General features: G+C 32.6%; 1 protein-coding gene across 1 annotated transcript in view; it reads right to left on the bottom strand.

Moving 5' to 3' along the window:
* LRP1B (LDL receptor related protein 1B) overlaps positions 1-23,614 on the bottom strand; it is a 1,560,879-nt gene that overhangs the window by 95,360 nt on the left and 1,441,905 nt on the right. The window contains exons 74-78 of the mRNA XM_064382912.1: positions 22,011-22,136; positions 21,189-21,326; positions 19,512-19,646; positions 16,115-16,234; positions 13,913-14,154 (exon numbers count right to left, since the gene is read on the bottom strand). Of these exons, the coding sequence (XP_064238982.1) occupies positions 13,913-14,154; positions 16,115-16,234; positions 19,512-19,646; positions 21,189-21,326; positions 22,011-22,136 (761 nt within the window). The remainder of the gene's footprint in view (positions 1-13,912; positions 14,155-16,114; positions 16,235-19,511; positions 19,647-21,188; positions 21,327-22,010; positions 22,137-23,614) is intronic.

The raw sequence follows: 23,614 nt of genomic DNA, 5'->3' as shown, positions 1-23,614 counted from the left end.
TATATCAACAAATGGCATGTGCATGCCAGTGTGAATCATAAATTTACAAGCATGAAAGATAATGGGAAAAATCACAATTATAAGGTGTTTTAAGCCTGTTGAAGCATATGTTTTATTTTCTAACAATAGTAGAACAAACCTTTCTGACACAAAACTTATAATGCCCTTTGTCTGATTGAGCATAGAAAAAGTTATCTATTTTCTGTTTGAAAGATGTAAATGCATACACCTGATTTTCAATCCTTATGGTATCCTCGACAAAATATGTCATATTTCATGCAAGTTTCACTTTCATTGAATTTAGTATTTTTATTTCATTCTATTCATTCTAAAAAAATTCAGCAGTAAACCACCTTGCCATGTATGTTCCTATGCAACAACCCTGAATGATCTGCACATGTACACCAGAACCTAAAGTACATTAAAAAAAAAATCTGATCATCCTTCAATTTTGGACTTCTAAACCTAGACTGATGACAATTAATAACCCAGTTTCCTATTGTTCGTAGAGCACTCAGAAGTTTGATTTAGTGATACTTTTTCAGGTTAACAGACTGGTGAAGATTTTACTAATGGTGAATTGTAGAAGGATAAATTTAGGTCACATTTCTAGGGCAAAGAACATAGATTAGAAAAAGCAACAAAAATCTTATTTTCATTATATGTACAAGAGATATTGATGACTTGAAGAGTCATTCCAGTAACATTCCTAATGTCATTCCAGTAACAACTAAAGTAGTTATAATATGGGGTAAAGAACAGGCACATGCAATTAACTCAACCTAAAGTTATGATATAAATGACAAGATGATGCTTAAAGAATGACAGCAGAAAGGTGAAGATGTTACCAGGTGTTCATCCTCACTGACTCATATCATACTAAATACTTACTGATTTCCAACACTAAAGAGGGTATAACAAAACAAAATAAGGACAATAAGAAGGAAGAGGGAAGAAAGGAGCGGAGGCGGAAGAAGATGACCACCATCACCAGAAGGTGGCAACATTATTAATCTACTCTCAACCTATGGCCAAATTAGAAAATCACCCTTTGTACTGAGTTTCAAGGAAATGAAATAGTCTCTACCGTTCGTATCTTAACCAGAATTTTGAATAATATTAACCACATAAAAAGAAGTCTTATATTGAATGGATGTTCACTGGAGGATGAAAGGCAGAAATCCCTGTTGGATCTTGACATTATGATCACACAGTTTATTGAAAGAGAAGTACCAAAATAAATCAGGTAAACACAAAAAATGAAAAAGCACAGGAAAAGTACACTGAGATTCTGAGAGTGGAAATGAAAATTGAAATGGGAAAACCTGCCTTCGAAAATCATGAAATGAAACAAACATAGTCTACTGGAAAGACGAAAATATAAAACTTTCATTTGCTCCATTGGCTAGCTCACTAGACAGGCACACCCATGAAATAGAGACACTAATTAAATGTGTCCTGTTTGAGAGACTGGAGAAGAATGCAGCTTTCCTGACAACAAAAGGCATTTCTCATCTTATTGCATGGAGTGGAAGACACATTTTGACTGCTTTCTTCAGACAAATGATTTCTTTTCTAATAAACTCTCTAAATATACAGCCAGTCTTGAGACCCGAGGCATCCTTCTTTGTAGGAATGTATTAGTCAAATGAATGAAACCCTTACATCTTACCAAAAAAGTGACAGCTTGATTGTAACAAAATTAAAGGTTACTAGTTTAAATTACTAATCCTTTATAGGTATAGACTGTAAGGTATCTGCCACAATTCCAGCTTCAATAAACTGAAGATATAAGTCACTAAAGACATTTGTTTTAAAACAAGAGAAAGGAAAAACCTGTGACAGGGGAGTTCAAGCATTTGAGCCATAAAAATACTGCTGTCTATTTTAATAAATTGCTTATAGTTAGCAATATACTTTAAGAAAATTTAGTTAGCACAAGGATAAATTGAGGTGATGTCACATGTTTTATTTATTTGTGATTTTTTTTCATCTTGGTGTACATCTAAGAATAGAAAGTTTGACTCATTTTATTAAAGTTAATTATCTCCCAATGGAATTCTATTAAAACAAAGATGTAAAACCACTCTCAAGAAATTGTGTGTGCGTGTCTCTGTGTGGCATTATACTAAATGAAAAGGCTATTTACATTTTGCTCCTCAAAATACGAATCAGACTCACTTCCAAGCAGTGAAAGTAAAATAATGACTCCATAAATTCTAAATATTACTAATTTCTATTGACTTAGTAATGTTATTAAAATATCCAGATATTTCACATGTCAAGGAGCTGATAAAGCAGTGGAAAAATCCTAAAGAACCAAATAAAAGTTATATTTAGAGCTAGAATGTGTACGAGATTTAAAAAGCTATTGCAGAGATGAAAACTTTAGCTTCTATTTATGATTTATACTGAACAATAGATCTAAGTAACTTTAAGACTGCAGTGATCTACATTAGAACCATGTCAACTTGGAATAAACTCCTATCAGATGAAAAAGAAACCTCAGACATAATTCTCCAATGATTTTTGAAAAAGACCAAATTTGTGTTTGAATTAAAGACTCAGTAATATATGTGATTTTGTTACTCATTTTTTTAGCCTCTTCAGTGTTCTTTAACCTTTATTTCTGATTGGCCTCTGCCCTTCATAAAAAGAAAGACTGTCCTTCTAAACCTTTATTCACACTATCAGAAAAACAAAGATATCAAGGAAGATTAGAAAGCACACTGAATTTGGAATCAGAAGAACTTGATTTAAATTTAGTCCTGGTTTATTTCCATATTATATGGTGTATAAAATAAAGACTTTGGATTAGATGATCTGTGAACATCTCTAGCTTCTAAACAGTAAATTATGTAATAGTTTGAAATATCATCCATTCTGGGTAAGTCTGCATTTCATATAGCCTTAAATATGTATCTTATGGCAATTGTTCATTTTTAGGCATTAGTGAGTGAGTGAATAATGTGTTGGTGTTTGGGTGGTAATTCTGATATTATTCTACATCCTTATTTCCAGGTTATTCTCATATGTGAATGATCTGAAAATATGGAAGTCGGATACCTCTGAAAATTACAATTTAAATGTGTGTAACATTCAAGAAATAATTTGGAGTTGGAGTAGACCTATTAAAACAACTGGTTGAGGAGTAAATTAAAGTTAAAATTTAAAAAAAAATCAGTAGATTCTAACTTTCAAAATTAACATGACATATTACTTATTCAAAGTTTTTTTTTAAATTAAGACTATTCAGTTTGGTATATGGAAACCAAGCTAACATTCCAGATTAGAAGAGTCAATTAACTGCTGCATCCTCATTTAATTAGATGTGTTCTGTTTGTTTCTATCACTTGTGTTCCCAATGCTTATGCCCAACCTATTTCAATGATTTATCTTACCTACATAACTTCTTTATATAATTGGTTTGCAACCAAAAGGAATTGAATTTAATAAATAAATTATGTATCTCTCAGAAAGAGGATGAAGACAGCAACAAACACATAGAAAAGAGTCAGAGAAGCAAATGACAGCATGTTTCCAGAATCATTAGGTATGTTCCTTGCAAATCAACAGGAATGTTAGTCTTTGTAGCAGACCTACATGTGTATGTATATGATATATATGATATACACAAAAATAAATTGTGTTCTTATACCTCAGTGTCTCTCATCCATCAAATTCATTCAGATTGTGAATATGTGTGTGTGTGCACATGTTCTGTGTAAATATAGGAAACACTGAGATTCATATATCATTTTCTTGCCGGCTTCATTATAGTTTCCTAGTGTTTCATTACTCTCTAAATAGGCAATAAAATTTCCAAGTCAAAACAGAATCCAGAATAATAAAGGGATCACCCTGTAGGCTACTTTCTAGGCATAAAATTGACATTCTTCTATCTTTCTTTGAGCATGTCCCTTCAAATGACAACAATTGGTCACTCAGGGCCTTTGGAAGACCTGAAAACACATTATGTGGGATGAAATCTCTGATGCTTCAACAAGATCAAGACCATTCTCAATGGTGATAATTAGTATAATAATAAAAATGGTGTCTTTTTAATAAAGGAGCTTTGGTTAATTGGGAAAAATTAAGGAAGGCAGAAAAAATAGCTCATAAATGACTTTGAAGGGAAGAGAAAAAGTTGCATTCTTGCTAGCGAAATATGGTCTATGTATGGCTGGAACAAAAATTTGTGTTTGGGGGTATATATGTGCTCGTGTATAGCTGTGTAAGGAAATGGGAGGGATGTGATGGGAGATAAGGCTGAAAATCATTAAGAGGCTTGTAAACCAATAGTTTTTTCATGGATATCCAGTAGAAGAATTTACTTAGGAACATATGATGATCAGATTAATGTTTTAAGAATATTTTGGCTATGTTGTGGAGAATGGCTTGGGTCTAGGTTCAAAAGTGGATACAGCAAAACCAGAGGAGACAAACTTAATGAACTCCAGGGAGAAGAGTGTGGAAGATTAATCTAGGTTTTTCTGAGGCAGAGGCAGATGAAATATGGAATTGCAAAAACCAATGAGATACCATCTCTCACCAGTTAGAAGGGCTACTATCAAAACATCAAAAAACAGCAGATGCTGGTAAGGCTATATAAGCATTATATAAATATTTATTCGTGAATTCATTTTGCCACATAGAATTTATAATTGTTCTTCCAACTCTCATAGTATATACAACAACTTCATTCTTTAAGTTTCGAGAGAAAGATACATACCAATATTTTCTGTTAGGCAATATATAACTAGCAAAAAAAAATGTTATCATTGAAGTTAAACTTTCATGGTAAACCATACATTTCTTACTATGGTTATAAAAATATTCACTATTCAGTTAAGGCCAATTATGGGTGACATACTATAACCCTTCGAACACAAGAATGGCTCATTATTAGGATCTCTATCATAGCGATTTCATAATAGATGTGACTTCTCACAAATTAATCTATAAATGCAATGCAATATAAATCCAATTCTAATGTGTTTATTCTTCTAATAATATTCTAAAACAATTTTAGAAATATAAAATGAAAGAATTTCTAATAATTTTTTAAATGAAGACATATGACTGTGGAGTTTATATATAGAGATATGTCATAATGCTACAGTACATTTTTAAAATATGTTAATGGTGCACAGATCCACAAAGAGATCCAAAGAATAAGATGGGGACTCTACACTCACCCATATGTTTTGAGAGGTTAGTACCATAGAAAAATAGAAACGCCTACTCAATCACTAGAGAAATGAAAAACTATTTAATATTTAGGGCGGAAGTTAAATCCCTATATCAAACCATATACAGATTCAGATACATCAGAAAGGTACATATTTAAAAGCAAAAGAATTAAAAGAAAGAAAGAAAGTGTGTGCATGTGCTGGATAAAAGACTTTCTTAAATATGATGTGATGTCCAGAAGCATTGAAGAAGAAGACAATCAGATCAGATTACATAAAAAGTAAATCTTCTATATAGCAAAAACCATCAGAAACAAAGAAAATTCATTTGAAGGAAATGTTTTTGTGTGTGGGGTGCATATCTAACGAAAACTCAGTATTTACAGTATATAAATAGTGCATGATAAGATCTTATGGAAAACAAAACACTTTAAGGAAAAAACAAGCATAGATCAGAAGGAGACCCTTCGGAGAAGCAGAATTTTGAATGGTCAATAAAACATAAGAAAAGGTGTTCAAACCTCACAAATAATGTAGAAAATGTACATCAAAAACAAGTGGCAAAAGTTTATTAGTATGGCAATGCTGGTTTCGGCAATGGCATTAGGAAAAGTTTGTATTTATATATTGCTGATCATTTTTTAAAAGTAGCCCTTGTGAAGGCAATCTGAAAGTACTTATTTAAAATCAAGTTTGAATACTCTTTAATCTCACGTTTTCACTTCACAAAATGTCTGAACTACCTAAAACAGGCTTTGTTACACTTATAGATGATACTAAGACATTATTTGCAATAACAAGAAAAAATCAAATGAATTATGTTTCTCAAAAGATAAGTATTTAAACGAAGGATATTATATACATACTATGAGTACAATCATAAAAAAATGACACAGATGGCTAGGTGTGATGGCTCACGCCTGTAATCCTAGCACTTTGGGAGTCTGAGGTGGGTACATCACAAGGTCAGGAGTTCGAGACCAGCCTGGTCAACGTGGTGCAACCCCATTTCTACTAAAAACACAAACATTAGTTGGGTGCGATGGCAGGTGCCTGTAATCCCAGCTACTTGGAAGGCTGAGGCAGGAAAATCATTTGAACCCAGGACGCAGAGGTTGCAGTGAGCTGAGATTGCACCATTGCACTCCAGTCTGGGCAGCAGGGCAAGACTCCATATCAAAAACACCACCACCAACAACAAAGACATAGATAAAATTAGCTGACACAGTAAGGTCTCAAAACTAGTGAACAAAGTGAACATCAGAAATGACTTTTCATGATACAATTCTACTACATACTGTAAAAACCCTAGTGACGTACAAGTATGTAAGTTCATAAATAGGTAAATAGCCAAACAAACCATGGTATATCCACATAACAGTATACTATTCAGCAAAAGAGAGAATGGCTTATTGATATACGCAACAACATGGATGATACTCACAATCACAGTGCTGAGTGAAAAAGACTTACTATGCCCATAAAATTCTAGAAAGAGAAAACTAATATATAATGACAGAAAACAAATCAGTAGTTTCCTGGTAATGGGAGAGAAGTGGGCAGGGTCTGGGGGAATAGGTTACTAAGGGAATTAGATGACCATACAGAAAGAGTTGGGGGTCATAGACATGTCCATTAGTTGGATTGTGGTGATGGTCAAACTTTTGAAATTGTACATGCTGTATATATTTGAATGTGTAGTTTATTTTTTGACAATTATAGCTTAATCAAGCTTCTAAAAATAGTGTCTAGATGTATGAGTATGTAAATTTATAAAAAATTTTATGGTACAGAACAAATCGATTATCTATTAAGAGAGCTGTGGACTTCGAGAAAACACAGTATAAAGAATCATCTTCACTTTTTGTCATTCTGGCTGTTGGGTTGTGAGTGAAAAGTGCAGCAAGGAGAGGAGTTAGGAGGCTACTGAACTAATTCAAAAGAAAGATACCTGGCTCAAACCTAGGTGCTTTCAGAAAAGCTAACATAAGATAGCCAACTCTTGGACATAACCCGAAGGTGTATTGAACAAGACTGCCTGATTTATAAATTATGACAGAAGAAAAGGAATCAGCAACAACTAATGACTCCAAAATCTTTATTTTAAACTTGTGGAAAATAGAGTTGTCATTAAATGAGATTATAGAAGTGGATTTGGGGGATACTATGTGAAGTTTATTTTGGGGCATGCTAGTTTCAAGGTTTTTCATAGATTAAAAAGAAAAGTGAAGTAAGCAGTTGGACAGGAGATGATACCAATTATGTTAGCATGTCGATACATGTTAAACCATGAAACTATGTGAACTCAGAAAGGAAGTAAGGAAAGACAGTAGAGGACTAAGGTCTGAGACTGGGCTATTCTATTATGAAGAGGGATGAAGAAAAGGAGCAAGCAAAAGAGAATGAATAAGTGAGGAATAAAAAGAAATTTTGAAACACCAATAAAATAATAACTACATTGATGATTCACCTTAGAATCATTTCATTGTCTAGGCTTATTATTACATAATATGACATGATTTTAAAAAGTATCAACTGAAAGCTTGACTGGAGAGGCTGATATTGTGGTGAAGGTTTTCTCAATTCCACTGCTGCCAACATTTTTCTCAGGATACTTCCTTAGTCGGGGGACTATTGTTTCCATTGTAGTGTGTTAAGCAGCATTTCTGGCCCTACCCACTTGATGCCAGGAGTACTCTCCTGGTTGTAACATTCAGAAATATCTCCAGATGTTTCTAAATGAGTAGGAGATCACACCTACATGTTCTCTCTGATGTCTGCCTCTTCCATGTACCTGAAACTTCTAAGGTCCTTAATTGGTCCTTAATTAACCTCTGCCATCAAATTTGTTGAACACTTCTTTGTCCTCATGCACTTGATCTCTTAGAAGTACACTAAAATTATAACCCCAATCTCTTTCTCAAAATACTCTCCTCTCTCAGTTTTTGTAACTTTGTATCTTCTTATTTTCCCTTAATGCATTGGCTACTCCTTGTCATCATTTTAATTTTGCTTGAGAGCTTGGTTCCAGTCCTTCTTTTCTTCCTTTCTACTCTTGCCAGTAATCTAATCAGGATCCTAGAGTCTTTTCACAACTCCATATTTATCTATGTGCAAAACGTTCTGGCTCGACATCTGTCTGGCACTTTGTATTTCTTTGAGACTACAATAGTGCAACCTATCATCATCTCTAACTTGGAGCACAATAGCCTCCCAGGTGATCTCCTTCCTTGTCTTTTTCTCTTCAACCAAGCCATTCTCTACATAAAAGAATTGTTGCCATATCTATCTATCTGTCTATCATCTATCTATCTATAGCTATCTATCTATCTATCTATCTATCTATCATGAATCTATCTAATCTATCTGAATATTAATACAAAAAACATTACTTCTTTCTCATTTTTTAGGTCTTAGCTCAAACCTCTCTTCAAACTAGTATGCCCCAAAATGAACTCAAAATATTCCCCAGATCTGCTTCTGTAATCTTATTTAATGACTACTCTATTTTCCACAGGCTTAATATAAAAATCTTCAAGTCATTGCTATGACAGAAGGACAGGAATCAACAATGCACATGTATATATATACACACACAAATATGTGTGTGTGTATACGTGTGTGTGTGTGTATATATATGATTCATGTCCCCTCATGACTCATATGCATGTATATAACAACATTACTTCTTTCTCATCTTTTAGGTCTCAGCTCAAATCTCCTCTCTTCAAATTGGCCTTTGCTCATCTTATCTTGGGACCTGAAATATCTGAATTTTTCTTTTATAGATCATTATTTAATTACTTCAATACATTTTTAAAAATTGGAATTTTCTGTATTGATTTATTTATGAGTTTAAATTAGGCTTTATATTAGCTTTTTTGTATGAATTTTGGCTGGTTCCCACTAAAATGATGCATTTTGATTAATAATTTCCTCAGCATTGTTAATTGTAGACTCTCATAATTATCATTAGTATATTTTAATGGGTAAACATCATTTAATTAAGGAACTAAAAATCCATTATAGCAAAGTGTCAAATTTCTATCTCTTCGTCTGTTTAGTAAAATTTTGACTAGATCATAACTGTTACAGAATCATTTACTTGAGTCAATATGTATTATTGAGTGCCTGTCTTGTGCAATTAACAACAATAATACCACTAAATGGTAATGATGTAATAATCTGATAGTTTTAGATTTTTTCCACGTAATCATAATAAATGATTGTAGTTGTTGACTGGTTTGAATGAACTCAGATGACTATCAATTTTCACCAGCACCCAAAGTCTTGTAAACAAGACTTTAAAGTGTTTGCCAAAAGTTTTGTAAACACACACACACATTTACTTGTTAGTGCATATGCACACCTATGCACTTTTGTGTGTTTGTGTGTTTGATATACACAGATCCATATGTTGGATATGAGGTTTATAACTAGTGAAACCTGTCAAGAATAACTTAAATAGATATTCTGTTAAAAGTTTTCCAGGAAAACAAATGACCCAATCAACTTTTTGAGAAAAATATATGATTATTAACTAGTAAAATAATAAGCATGTCTATCCCGAACATTCTATTTACAAAATGAGAATATACCAAAAATGATGTCTCCTATTTACTTTTCAAAGTCAAATAGATCAGATAAATCTGAACGTTTGTTTTGCTTAGGAATATTTAGGTTTTAAGTGGTAAAAATTTAATCTGAACTTTTAAAGTTATTTGCATTTTTCAAACATGAACCTATTTTATAGTGCTTCCCCTCATATATTATTCTGTATAGCATCTCATACTAAAAATGATACATTGCTTAAAAGCAGGTACAATTGTTGCATATTGTTGCTGTTATATTCTGTTCTGAGTACTGGAATTAAAATCAGCAAGTCTCATTATGCCTTATGTATAGATTAAATCATGTCACTCTTTTAAGTTTTGAATAATCTATTTTCTTAAAGGAAAAAATCCATTATTTTTATCCAGGGGATTAGAAAATTGTAAGTATTTTTAATTATAAACAACTTACTCTGCATTTGAAGTTTTAATTTGTAATAATTATTAGTATTCTAACCATTTTCATGGATTATAGAAAAGTATTCCCTTCACACAATTTCCACAAAAATGAAACAGGATCATATGGAAAATTATCTTTTTTTTGGAATGGACTTCAGTTAACATTGAGTTTTCTGAATAATATTCTTCCAGTTTTTGAGGCAACAGGTTTTCTACTCTTTGTGGAAATGGAGCTATTAGAACACATTTTGTATCTGAGACCACGCTTTTAAAATATCCTGCTATCACATGGCTAACTTCCTCCATTTGATTCACTGATAATGGAGTTACAACTAATGTATTCGTAGCTTGATTTGTGTATTTTCTCTCCCTTACCTATTGATTCAGAGATGGAAATCAATGTGCCATAATAAGCCTAGGGAAAAATCTTGAGTTTTATTTTTCAAGGGGTGAGGAAGTCTCAATCACTATTATTTAATACTTGTGTCAAAACTTAGAAGATGAATTAGATTGCATGCTCATTAAACTAAGGGATGACTAGCCTGTTACTCTTAGAAGAACAAGTATTTACATGGCAGAGTAATTCATAAGAAAGAAAATCAATTATTAATACATAAGACAGATTTCAGAGGAATAAACACAAATTGTCCAGATAATAATTGGATAGATATATAATATGCCATATATCTTTTGGAAATAAAATATATTTATTATCTCAAAGGGGTTGTAGAAATTGTGTACTTCCATATTATAGTTGTTTTCAGATGAGTAAGCTGAGACTCAGAGACGTGATATATCTTTGAAGTTAATTGCTCTACAATTCACATTACTCATTAAGGTGGTAATAATAGATTTAGTCTGTCTTTATAATATTGAAATATCAGGAACACAAAAAGATTTAGGAAGCAAAGTTAAATAGTTGCATTTATCAGTGTAGCCCTAAAGTATTTTTAAAAATAATGTATTGGTTAGAATTGTTATGAAATTTGGCTTATAGTGGTAAAACTCGTGGCTCAGAGGTTCCAAACTTATAATTACAGCATTTAGTTAGTTATGACGGGCTTCTTAGAGGAGAATGCACTCCTACTGTTACCCATTTTTCTTCTTTGTGAATGCTGTTAGTCATGGCAGATTTAAATAGAGAGATGAAAACAGAAGCAACACACAGGAAGTCTGGATGATATAACACAAGTTATCACTATTATTAAAAGAGTAAATAAAGTTTTATATCCTATTCAAGTAAGTCTAATCAATAGCTTTGCCACTGAATATGAAAGATTCTATAACACATTAATAAAGTTCAATAAAATATGTAAAAATAAACACATATAAATAAATTTTCGAATAAAATACATAAATATATTTGTGTGTATAAGAATAAAAACCTAGTTATCAAACATTAACTGAATTTAGCTTCTAATCTACAATAAATTTTGTGAATTCTGTTCACTAGAACAGCAGTCCCCAACCTTTCTGGCACCAGGGACCACTTTAATAAAAGACAATTTTTCTATGAATGAGGTGGGGGGATTAGATTCTCATAAGGAGTGCTGCAATCTAGATCCCTTGCATGTGCAGTTCACAATAGGGTTTGCACTCTTATGAAAATCTAAGGCCACCACTGATCTGCCAGGAGGCAGAGCTCAGATGGTAATGCTCCCTTACTAACTGCGCACCTCCTTCTGGGATGATAGGTTCCTAACAGGCCACAGACTTATGCCAGTCTGTGCCCCAGGGTTTTTGGAGACCCCTGAACTAAAGGACAATCAATTTCCCCAAAGCACAAAACTTAGTAAAATCAAATACTTTTCTCTGAAAAATTATATCAAAATTAAATATGTGTATACGTTTAGCAATTATAAAATGCAGATATGTAAACATTGCAAATAATTTTTCACATGATAATATGAAGCAGAGAACATTTTGCTAATTATCGTTATTAATGTCAACACCATCAGCAGCATCATTCTACTGTTAATAGCAAGCATCTAAATAGTATTTCCTATGTACTCAGAAAGTTAAACACTAATATATAAAATACAGATAACTAATGTATGTTATTAGTTACATATAATTATACGCAATTAATTTTAGTATATAGTTAATATACTAATATGCAAATTGAATCCTCACTAGAACCTCTTGAAATAGAGAGTACCAAGAAGCAAAGAGGCCAATAAACAACAGGGTTCAAACTTGGCCAGTAATCATAATCACTCCAAATAATCATCTCTTTGATAGTATATAGTCTTTATTCATTCGTTAACAACCAATGCCATGTTACCATAGAAGCAATATTTTTACCATAGAAGCAGATTTCTGGGCCAGGGGCAGTGGCTCACGCCTGTAATCCCAGCACTTTGGGAGGCCGAGGCGGGTGGATCACGAGGTCAAGAGATCGAGACCATCCTGGTCAACATGGTGAAACCCCGTCTCTACTAAAAATACAAAAAATTAGCTGGCATGGTGGTGCGTGCCTGTAATTCCAGCTACTCAGGAGGCTGAGGCAGGAGAATTGCTTGAACCCAGGAGGCGGAGGTTGCGGTGAGCCGAGATCGCGCCATTTGCACTCCAGCCTGGGTAATAAGAGCGAAACTCCGTCTCAAAAAAAAAAAAAAAAAACAAGCAGATTTCTGTTTTAGAGCCAAAGAAAGTTAATAGTAGCCATTGTGTTTGAGAGAAATGGAATTGAACAATTCTGATATGCGTAGATTTTTACTCATAGGTTTCATCTAATTTAATCCAAACCTGAATTTGAAAGCTAAAATAGCTTATTTTAAAACCAGCATATACTCATCTACTGTTGATAAAATTAAACTATGTTCCAGATTTGCATAAAATAGAATTACGTAGTTCAAGTCTTTATAGTAGATGCTAGTAGAAGAAGTAGTGTAGACTTCTAGACAGGAATATCTGATTTCTGTTAAATACAAAGCTTCAATTACATCCTGCTGGGACAGCACTTGACTTTTTGGTTGTATAGGAATAAGTCAGGCCCTACAAAAATAAGTATTTATCTGTCATTTTCCTTCCAGGTTACTTAAAAATATAGAACACACAATAACTTGACATGTCCTAAAACAAAAAGGGATAATCTACAACCATAAATAAAAACATGTTTCAGTTTAGTTTTCTCAAAAATAATAACCATGTTATCAACATGTCCATCATAAACAACTGCACAATATTTCTCTTTTCTGGATATTTCCTGAAATATAGTTATCAGGAGTCAGAAGAACTAGTTACACTATTGAATTGATGCCCTACCCTAGAGTAGAAGTATATTTCTGATAATGTAAGAAGAGAAACAATTTTCCCTGCATTACACTTCTTTCTAATTTCAAAATGAATTGATGTTACTCAATCTCATGATAAAAAAGTTTATGTTCATAATAATTGTAAAGCATCTTTTCATATGAAATGAAAAGATGTTCTGGTGATGTTAGGTAACATTTATTAGCATTCTTATATTATATACAAGTCAAATACATTAAAGTGAAAACATGAAATCATGCAATTAAAATAAATCATGTATAGCTATGAGAACAAAGGAGTAGAGAAATACTTTATTTCTATACACGGAGGATATTGAGGGAATAATTGAATATATTAATTAGTTACTATGATTAGATATTATAATAGATGAATTTTGTTTAAAAAGTAGGTAGTGGAAAGGTATGGACGTTCAAAAATACAATGGTATTTACTTACAATCAAGCCACTGTTTGCTTGCCTTTTTTCTCTGCCATGGATCCTTTTGTAGAAAATTCCTCCTGGATTAAACTGAGTACTCCAAATAATCATATCTCTTTGATAATATACATCCATCCCTGTTATTCTTGAATTATGTTCAATATGAGAAATTTGTTGATGATCGCCACTGTAGTTGAATGGATATATAAAACCCAGGATATCAGTGTCATTAGCAATGTAGAGAACTTGATCTTCAGAGCCTGGAGATTATTATAATAAAATACAAAAATAAAGTAAATTTCAACTAATGTTAAAAGCAATGATTGTACTTTTAATTATCTTGAACTTTTATTCTTAATACAGTTTTTCCTCAAAAGTCAACCAACTTTATATTATCTTTTAGTCTTCATGACTTATGATTTCTGATGCCCACTTATATAAACATTTACAATAATTATTGATATAGGATTTTTTAGTACAAATCTTTCTTTATGGCTAGAAGTTAGGTATATACAGATGTCCTTTCTCTGAAGAGAGATTATTATTTGATAAATCACAATATACTAGCTTATAATGTGTTGATTGTCAATATCCAGGTACTATGTTGCATACTCATTAAGCTTCAAAAGTTTCTGAGTACTTAATTTATGCACCTGAGAAATCATTACTTTAGGCTAAGAAATAAAAATTAAGATATGAAGAATCTTCCTCTTACTGTATTTGTATATTTTAAATGCTTATTAACTTTTAGCATAAAAAGATATCAGTATTTATTACATTAAAATTCTACAATCTCTAAATTATCTAGAATCCTGCTAAGTGAAACATTCTATCTTAAATTTTTGATACCTACAATAGAATACTAATGTCATTTTTATACTAACAAGAAAAACCCTAAAGCAAATTCTTAAAATATCAATTAAAATATTAATGAAGCCCTAAAGAGAAGATTGATTGCATATATAGTTCTGCAAATACACAATAATAATAATAATAATATCCCATGAGGTGCCTTTGAGCTCTGTAACGTTAATAGCTCTCACTTAGGGCATGATTATTATGTGTCAGACACCACGTTAAGCCTTTCACAGTTTATCTCTACTTCTTACAACTATGGAAAGCAGGTATTAGTATCCACATTTCATAAATGAAGAACTGAAGCTCAGACACTTTAGTGAATTCCTTGAGGTCACACAGTATGAAAGGTGCTGTGCTGGGATTTAAATCCTAGTATATCTAATGCTATAGCCCACAGGTGATCCATTATATCATCCTGTTTTCTTCTTGTAATAACAATCTTATTATAATAATAATGTCCGATCATACCTTGTAGCTAATAATATTGAAGTTGCAATATTATTTAGCAAAAACATATGAATATTAAAATCTATACCTATAGTTTCAAACCCTAGTTTATCATTTAATCTTTTTGTTTTCCTTTTTCTTTTTTTGAGATGGAGTCTTGCTCTGTCGCCCAGGCTGGAGTGCAGTGGCACAATCTCAGCTTACTACAACCTCCACCTCCTAGGTTCAAGCAATTCTCCTGCCTCAGCCTCCTAAGTAGCTGGGACCACAGGTGCACACCACCACGCATGGCTAATTTTTGTATTTTTAGTAGAGATGGGGTTTCACCATATTGGTCAGGCTGGTCTTGAACTCCAGACCTCATGATCTACCTACCTCAGCCTCCCAAAGTGCTGAAATTACAGGCGAGAGCCACCACAGCTGGCCTATCATTTAATCTTTTTAAAAAATAATCTTGACAAGTTGAAGAGTTCTAAATTTGTAAGCAAGATCTTAAAAACTTTAAAACCCTTAAAACCCTTACTCGAAATTCCATTTTCCTTATAATGGTAATGTTTAACCTTTTATTTTTATCCCAGGTTTATAATTATTTCTCATATTCCCTTAGAGCAGATCATCAAGAGAGATACTTTACATTCTATCACAGTGGCTTTTAAACTTTTACCCCTTCTGAAAAATTGTTTTGAACACATGTCATTTTAATAGTAACCATGTATTTCATAGTCATTTCCATAAATTAGCAAAGATTAAATTCATTAATAATAACTAACCAACTGGCCAAATTAATCGTAATTAGAAACATTTTTATTTTATCAGAAACGAAGCCATTGCTGAAATGAAATTTAAAACAGTTTTCTCCATAAGATGTTTATAACAAAATTGTAACAGCATTTGCAGCAATGGTTATAATCTTACCTTTCGCTATGCAGGTGTTATTTCTTTCTTGAAAATTCTGGTCACACACACATTTATATGATCCTTCCACATTTATACATTGATGGGAACATGTGCCAAACACCAAACATTCATTGAGGTCTAGAAAAGAAAAGCTCAAAATAGCATCATCATACCCCCAACTTGCATTCCTATTCTTTCCACATTTCAAAAAAGTCAAAATTATTTTTCTTTGTTTACCTTATTACTATTTTTATTGTCCTTTTACATCTTTAATCTGTAACTTGTGTGACATTTTTTGGGGGGTATAATCATTATTCACAATGTTTGTACTAGAAAATTCATCAATTGACACTGCTTTAATAATCAACCTAAAATATTGAAACATTCATATCAAGCTTCCCCAGGGCTTTTTCAAAATTTATTTATTTATTTATTTTTACCTTTAAAGTTCAAGGATAGAAGTGCAGCTTTGCTACCTAGATAAATTTGTGCCATGGGGGTTTGTTGTACAGATTTCCATTCATGCAAATGGACCAGTCTTGATGTTTCCTTGTAACCTGTTTCTGATGACCTACCTCCACGCCTTTGTACATGTCATGGGCTATTCCTTCATCTTATAATGCCCTTGCTCACCTTTCTATACAGAATTTCTACTCATCTTTCAAGATCCACCTGAAACAAAGCCTTCCCTGGTCTCCAACAGTATATGGAAGTGATGAGTCATCCTTAGTTTCTCCAGTCTTTGCTCTCCTGGTGTTTCTCTCTTACACCGTTGCCTATATTTCAGGAATGTGGTTACATATTCATATCTTCATTTGAATTTCAGTCCTTTGAGGACATAAATTATGTTATCTTCCTTTTTTATTACCACATGTCACACAATAACTGGCAGAGAACAAAGATTTGGGTGTATCTCTTAACACACTTCTGGACTCATATTTATGAAGCTACTATGTAACAAGAAGGGCTGTATTGAGGCTATGTGAATTAAACAAGCAAGCAAAAAACTGCATGCCTAAACAAGCAAGCAAAAAACTGCATGATATAAATACCTTTATATCACTAGCATGAATAAATAAATCACAGGCAGTATTCTGTAGCTTGGCACATGACTAATTTTAAGGGTTTATGAAGAGCCAGGATTGAGGCCAGGTAATTCTGGGGAATTATCTAATCTTCCTCTCTTTTGTGTTTAACTAGAATATTTCCTCTGCCCCATTTTATTACTTATAGTCTCCCTAATCACCTAATAAATTTGTGAGATAAATCTTTCCCTTGAATTAGAGAACTTAAGAATCAGCACAGTAAGAATAACTATCTTTTGCATAGCACACAACACGTTCTAAGGTCTCAGTGGTAGAGACACTTGTCAATAACAATGTCAAGGCTTAAACTCAGGTTTTCTGATTTTGTTGACTTCACTGTGATACTTTGCCCAAGAACACATAAGCATTTTCAGGACAACATATTGGCATTTGATTGAAATATAGAGTAAAGAGATACAGCAAAGTGTATTTAATTGTTTTTAGTAAACATTTTACAGGAATGAAGTAGAATGGATCTTGTCAGTACTTAATTATTACAAGTACAACAAATATTTCTGATGTGTTTAGCACCTGTAGCTTTGAACAGGTAGTTATTTGCCACTATGGTTTCCCTTTGGTACAAAATCCAAGTAAGCCAAAATCTGCATGATTTGATAAAATCTCAGCTTTCTCACTTGTCACCATACTGGCCTGGACCATCCTTTTCTCCTTATCTCTAGAAGGCCTGGATCATGAGCTTTTGAAGAGGATGGAGGAATTCCACACGTGCCCAGTACCCAAAACAGTACCTGGCACTCAGTAACTGTTAATCCCCTTCTACTTTTCTTCCACCATTCCCCTTTACTTTTTTCCCTTTAGATATACTAATTGAAGTGTTTGGGCTTTCACATCAAATAGAAATTTCTTCTTCATTTTTTTTCAGATACATAAGTGAAGGGCATAAAGAAATTTAAATTTTTAGAATATAGAATCCAAATTGTCTTACCCTTCTTTGTCACTGAGATAGAACTACTCTTTTTAATATCAAAACTTTATTTATTAAATATAGATGAACATTTTATTAGAGTTCAAAAGTTACTTGTTTGTCCTACAAACTAATATAAAAAAGTGGATTCATAGCAATTTAAAATAAAGAATGTAGTGTGCAGGTTATATTTCCTGTGGAATATAATGAAAAATTAAGAAAATTTTAAGAATATAATTTCTAAATTTAGTACAAATATACAGGAAACACCCCCACTCACAAATAAACATTAGAAAATAAATGTTATTGAAATTGAAATCTTGAAAGAATTGCATGTGTGTGTGCTTATATGTAATTGATAGAAAGTGCCTGGGAAAAAGAAATATCATCCTTTGAAAGACAATTCATTTTCTAACTAAAACACAGAAAATGTAAGTTGTCAGCTTTCAGTCTCATGGTAATGGAAAAACCAAATGTCATGAATAATCTAAAGATGCATATAACTCAAAATGTACACAAAACATGACGTGACTACACTTTTTCCCCTTTTGGGTGAGTAGAATCACTTCATTTAAATAATTCCATTTTAATTAACACAAAGTAAAATCATTTTTCTTAACCCAAAAATATCATAAAGAGACATAACAAAAGCAAGCTGGTAGGTAACAGCATTTTAGGACTTGAATTTAGCCTGGATAAGCCAGACTTAGTTGTTTTAGGTTTGGCTCTATTTGCAAAAATATGAATATGAATACAAATAGCAGTTGTATTGGAGAAACTTGTAGAAAGTGCATATGGGTCTGTATTTCATGGTTCTATAGTTAGAACACTGATGTATGTTATATTTATGTACTTACTATAAGATTTTGGCTATCCTACATATTCAATTTTTAAGTGATCTCAAGTAAGTTGACAGATTTATGTAGATCTTGACTGAATTTCTAAAGACACATTATGATGTATTTAAAACATGGTTTTAGGACAAAAGCCCATAAGTCTCTAAATGTGAATTACCTATTTCAGTGATGCAAATGTCACCCTCAAGAGCAATGGGTCATCATAAACATATTTTTTCATGAAGCAAGACTAATTCTCCGACAGTCCCTGAACCAGCAATTTTGTTATTTGCATTTCAAAACAGTATTGTAGCAATAGAATTGAAATTTCCTGCAGACCTGAATTTGCTATAGAAAAGGCTTTGTAGCCTCTGTGGTGGTTAGCTTAGCTCCACAAACAAACAAGCTCTTGACCCGAGAGACTTTCACTCTCATAAGTGAAATGGTATCCCTAGATACACACCATTTTGATGAAAATCAATCTCCTGTGATCTCACAATTTAGAAGTCTTGGGAGTCTTTTCATAACCCAAAGATTTATGAGCAAGCTGTTGAGGAAATGTACTCTACCTTCACATTTTCTGTTTTTCATGTTTCTCTGAAATCCAGGCTTACAGCGACAGAAAACAGATGTTTTTATTTGATTACAATATGCATCATCTCCACATGGATTCACATTATCTTCACAGGTATAATCGGTAGGAGCTGGGATTTAAAAATATGATCAAAACTAATATAATTCTAATTCCTGAAGTGGGAGTTTACTTTTTGAAAATATTTGAAATGGTATTTATTATTCCATAGATGACTCATTTTGAATGTATAAGGTTATAGTCTTCTCTCCATATAAGCCCCCATTTCTTATAAATGTATGGAAGTATAAAGAGTGAACTCATTTACATTAAATACAGTTCAGACCAAGCTGCTAACAGCTGATATTTAGCGCTGTTGTTAAGTTATAATACTTTCGAAAAGTAAGTCGAGAGTCAATGATTCTAATGACAGGCTATCTTTATTACAGTACCATATACAAGTGCTACTTCCTTCTCTGAGAGCCAAAGCACTTCCTATAAGCTACCTAGAAATTTAGGCATTTATTGCTAACCTAAACTTAATATTCGTAAACTCAATCAAGGGTACTGCTAAATTAGTTAAGCAAGTTGGCTAAGTCAGCCATTTAAATTTCACTTTTTTATGGTGGACATATATATGAAGAGTAATATTTGAGTGTGTAATGTGCTCATAATGGTTGGTCATGAGCTGCAACATTCTAGGACAGACAAAAGGTTACCTGTAATTTCCACGACAGCAGTTGCAATTTTATTGCTTTAGCTCTCATTCAGGAAAACATTTTAGAAGGCCTTCTCTTTTAAATAAATGAGAAGGACATTATTATAGGGATAACATTATAATATCTCTAAGTTACTTAAACAAATCAAATTTTTGAGAAATTGAGAAATTAAATTATTATAATTATAACCATTATTTGTCTCCACTGGTTTGAATATCTTGCAATTAGTCAAAATAAGCCAGGGGAATGATACCGTGGTTTAGATACATGTGGCTATATCCTGCTGGGGACTGTGTCATCCATCAGTGAGGAACAATTTAGATGCATAAATGAAAAAAAAAGAAAAGATCCAAAAGTAGGAAATATTGTGTGACTTTTGTATGCAAACTGAATTTAGGATCATAAATTTAACTGTTTTTCTTTAATAGAAAAAATCAAATGCCAAGCATTAGTTAAACACAAAATTATTGGCAATCAAGGTCTAGTAACTCAAGTAGCCTGGCACTCTAACAACAACAAAAAAAATCACATCTTCTGTAAGAATAACTCAGCAACAGATTAAAACATTTTTTAACCATTGATTAAATCAAGACCTTTACTATCATTCAACCAAATATTACTGTTTATAAAATTTAAAAAAAACTAAATTTATATTTTATAATATATAGATTACCTTGCTGACATCAATTTCTATATCTGAATATTGATTTCTCAACTTCTGCTTTAATAAGGGTACTCATTCATTACAAAATCAACTCATTCATTACAAAAGTCCACTTTAAACTTTCTGAAATTAAGTAGTATTCTAAGGTTATTTTGGCAAAGGTTTTTTTAAAAAGGGCATCAGTCAAGCATATTTTGAAGAGCAATATTTTCATCCAGAAAATCTGAGTCATGTACAAGCAGAAGTTAGACTTGTGTATCTCAGTACTTTGCTTAACAGAAAACAAACTCACCTATTCTGCATCCTTGCTCATCTGAACCATCTCCGCAGTCATCAAGTCTATCACACTGGAGATCCATAGGGATGCATTTTTTATTACTACAAGCAAACTCATCCTTTTTACAAGGCCTTGCTTTATATGTAAGCTTACCTATAGGGTCATTTAAAAACTGGTTAGTGTTTCACAGAATCAAAACACACTTACTGAGCATGTAACATCTCCAAAATTCTACTAACTACTATGACAAACACGGGTTTACAATCTTTTACTTGAAGCTCTCAAGGCCAAATTTTCAAACATTCTGAAATGTTTGGATTTTAGGAATGTGAGAAAGTATTTACTTCAAGTAAGTAACACTGATTTCTACAGAAAATTTTAAAAATATTTATCCTAAGTGGGATTTTTTTAAAGGGTAGTAAGATCAAGCTTTTCCTCCAAATGATTTTGCTACATACATGAGTCTTTTGTATGAGAAGTTTTTTGAACTTCAGAATTTGAAAAAAGGAACTGCATATACATACAATCTATATAAGCTCCCTTTCTTCAAATAATTAACCCTTTAAAGAAGGAATATTTTAAAATCTCTATGCTGTTTTTCCAAGATTAATATTTTCTGAAATAAAATGGTTATTGGGAACTATGGATAAAGGTGCACAGCTACAATGTAAATGAAATGCTGGTGGAATATTTTTATACCTTGTCAGAAGATCAAATGTCTGAAAATAATTCCCTCAGACATCCACATAAAAGATATATTTTAAATACTGTCTTTGCCCCAAGTCATCAGAGAACCTTGTAGCTATCACTGAATTATTTTACATTAAGCAGATTTACCACTACAGTGATCTTCATCTGAGTTGTCCCCACAATCATCAATCCCATTGCACATTTGCTCAGACTGTAGGCATATTCTGTTATTTCTGCATCTGTGCGGTCTTGTGGGTGGACAAAGAAATTTGACTGAAGGAAAAAAAGAAAAAACAGAGAAGCTCCTTCGGGTACACTGATTTATGAAGAACATCCTTCCCTTTTTATTTTTTTCTTTCTTTTCAAATCCATAAGCTACCTTTCCTAAATATCTTTTTTTTTTTTGGTTGTGAAAATTGTCTACTAGTGGCTACCAGAAAAATATGTGATAATCTAGTTATTTATATTAAATACAGAAAAATGTGCACAGCTGAGGATCTTAAAGGAAATAAGAAAGAGCCAAACTTTATGGCCTCATTTCCAGATGCCTTATCTTAGCTGACTTCACTTGGTATACTAAATTAATTTATGCCTACAATTATGCAATATGGCAGGACACTTAGCTGTCTCAAAGAGCAATTTCACACAGCACAGAGCTGAAGCAAGCATATGTTACAGGCCCAAAATTGAAAATAGGTCATTCAGTGAAAACAAACAAAAATCCCAACAACATTATAGCTTGATATCTTACTCTTTGTCTCTGTAAACAAAAGTTTAGATATGTATTTGAGGCAAATAGATTGTCTTAGTTACTCATTTTTAACATGGATGTTATTGTGTGCATTTAAAAAGACCACAGTGAAAGTCAGGGAATTTTACACTTTTCTCCTCTATTACCATCTAATCTGAAGATTTCCACTCTTAAAAGCAGGAAGTATCTGTCATTAGTCTTCATCCTTAGATGTGAAATTTTCCAGAGCTCTGTCCTTATTCGCCTGATATTCTCACTCTTGAACTCTTTGCTTAGGTATTTTTATTCATTCTCATTGATTTACTTGCCACTATATCCTGAAGACTTTCAATCCTCTATTTACTTCAAGCATCTCACAATTGATTGTAGGACATCCCCTCAAGAGTTTCAAATTTAGCAAGGTTAATTTTGAAATTAATTTTGAGGTTAATTTTGAAATTAATTTTTCACTCAGCTCTTTATCATCCTCTTCTTAACCCTTTGTTCCCAAACATGCTTTATGTCCATCTTTCAGTTGGTGGCATATCATAGCCAAATGTCTGGAATTACTCTAATGTATTCCTCTCATTGGCCATCCATTCTCAGTAGCCACCAAGTCCTATTGTTATGTCTCCCAGGTTTGTCATCTTCTAGCCATCCCTACTAGTTACAATCACAATAGCTTAGCTGTTTATTATCTTTTACAGAGAGATATTCTAAATGTATCCAGTTTTATAGCCCATCATCAGAGCCTCAGTCTAACATATTCATGTAGCCATTTGTTCTACAGTTATCAATTTCCTTGAGAATAATTAAGATATTTTGAATGGCCTAATAGATTTGTCATTATCTTGCTCATGCCAGTCCTGCAGACTCATCCCTTGTCCCTCTTAATATTTGAGCAATACTACTTTATTACAGCTTCTTGAATATATTACACTCTATCCCTGACCTCCTTGCTTTTAGTAAAATTTTATTACTTAAAAAAATAGTTTTCCAAGTACACTCCCTCCTCTTTAGG

The sequence above is a fragment of the Aotus nancymaae genome, unplaced genomic scaffold (assembly GCF_030222135.1).
Source record: "Aotus nancymaae isolate 86718 unplaced genomic scaffold, 86718_ANA_hifiasm-v0.15.2.pri h1tg000029l, whole genome shotgun sequence".
NCBI classification, from domain to species: Eukaryota; Metazoa; Chordata; class Mammalia; order Primates; family Aotidae; genus Aotus; species Aotus nancymaae.
The sequence above is the reverse complement of the archived record's forward strand: the minus strand, read 5'-3'. Positions and strand labels throughout refer to the sequence as shown.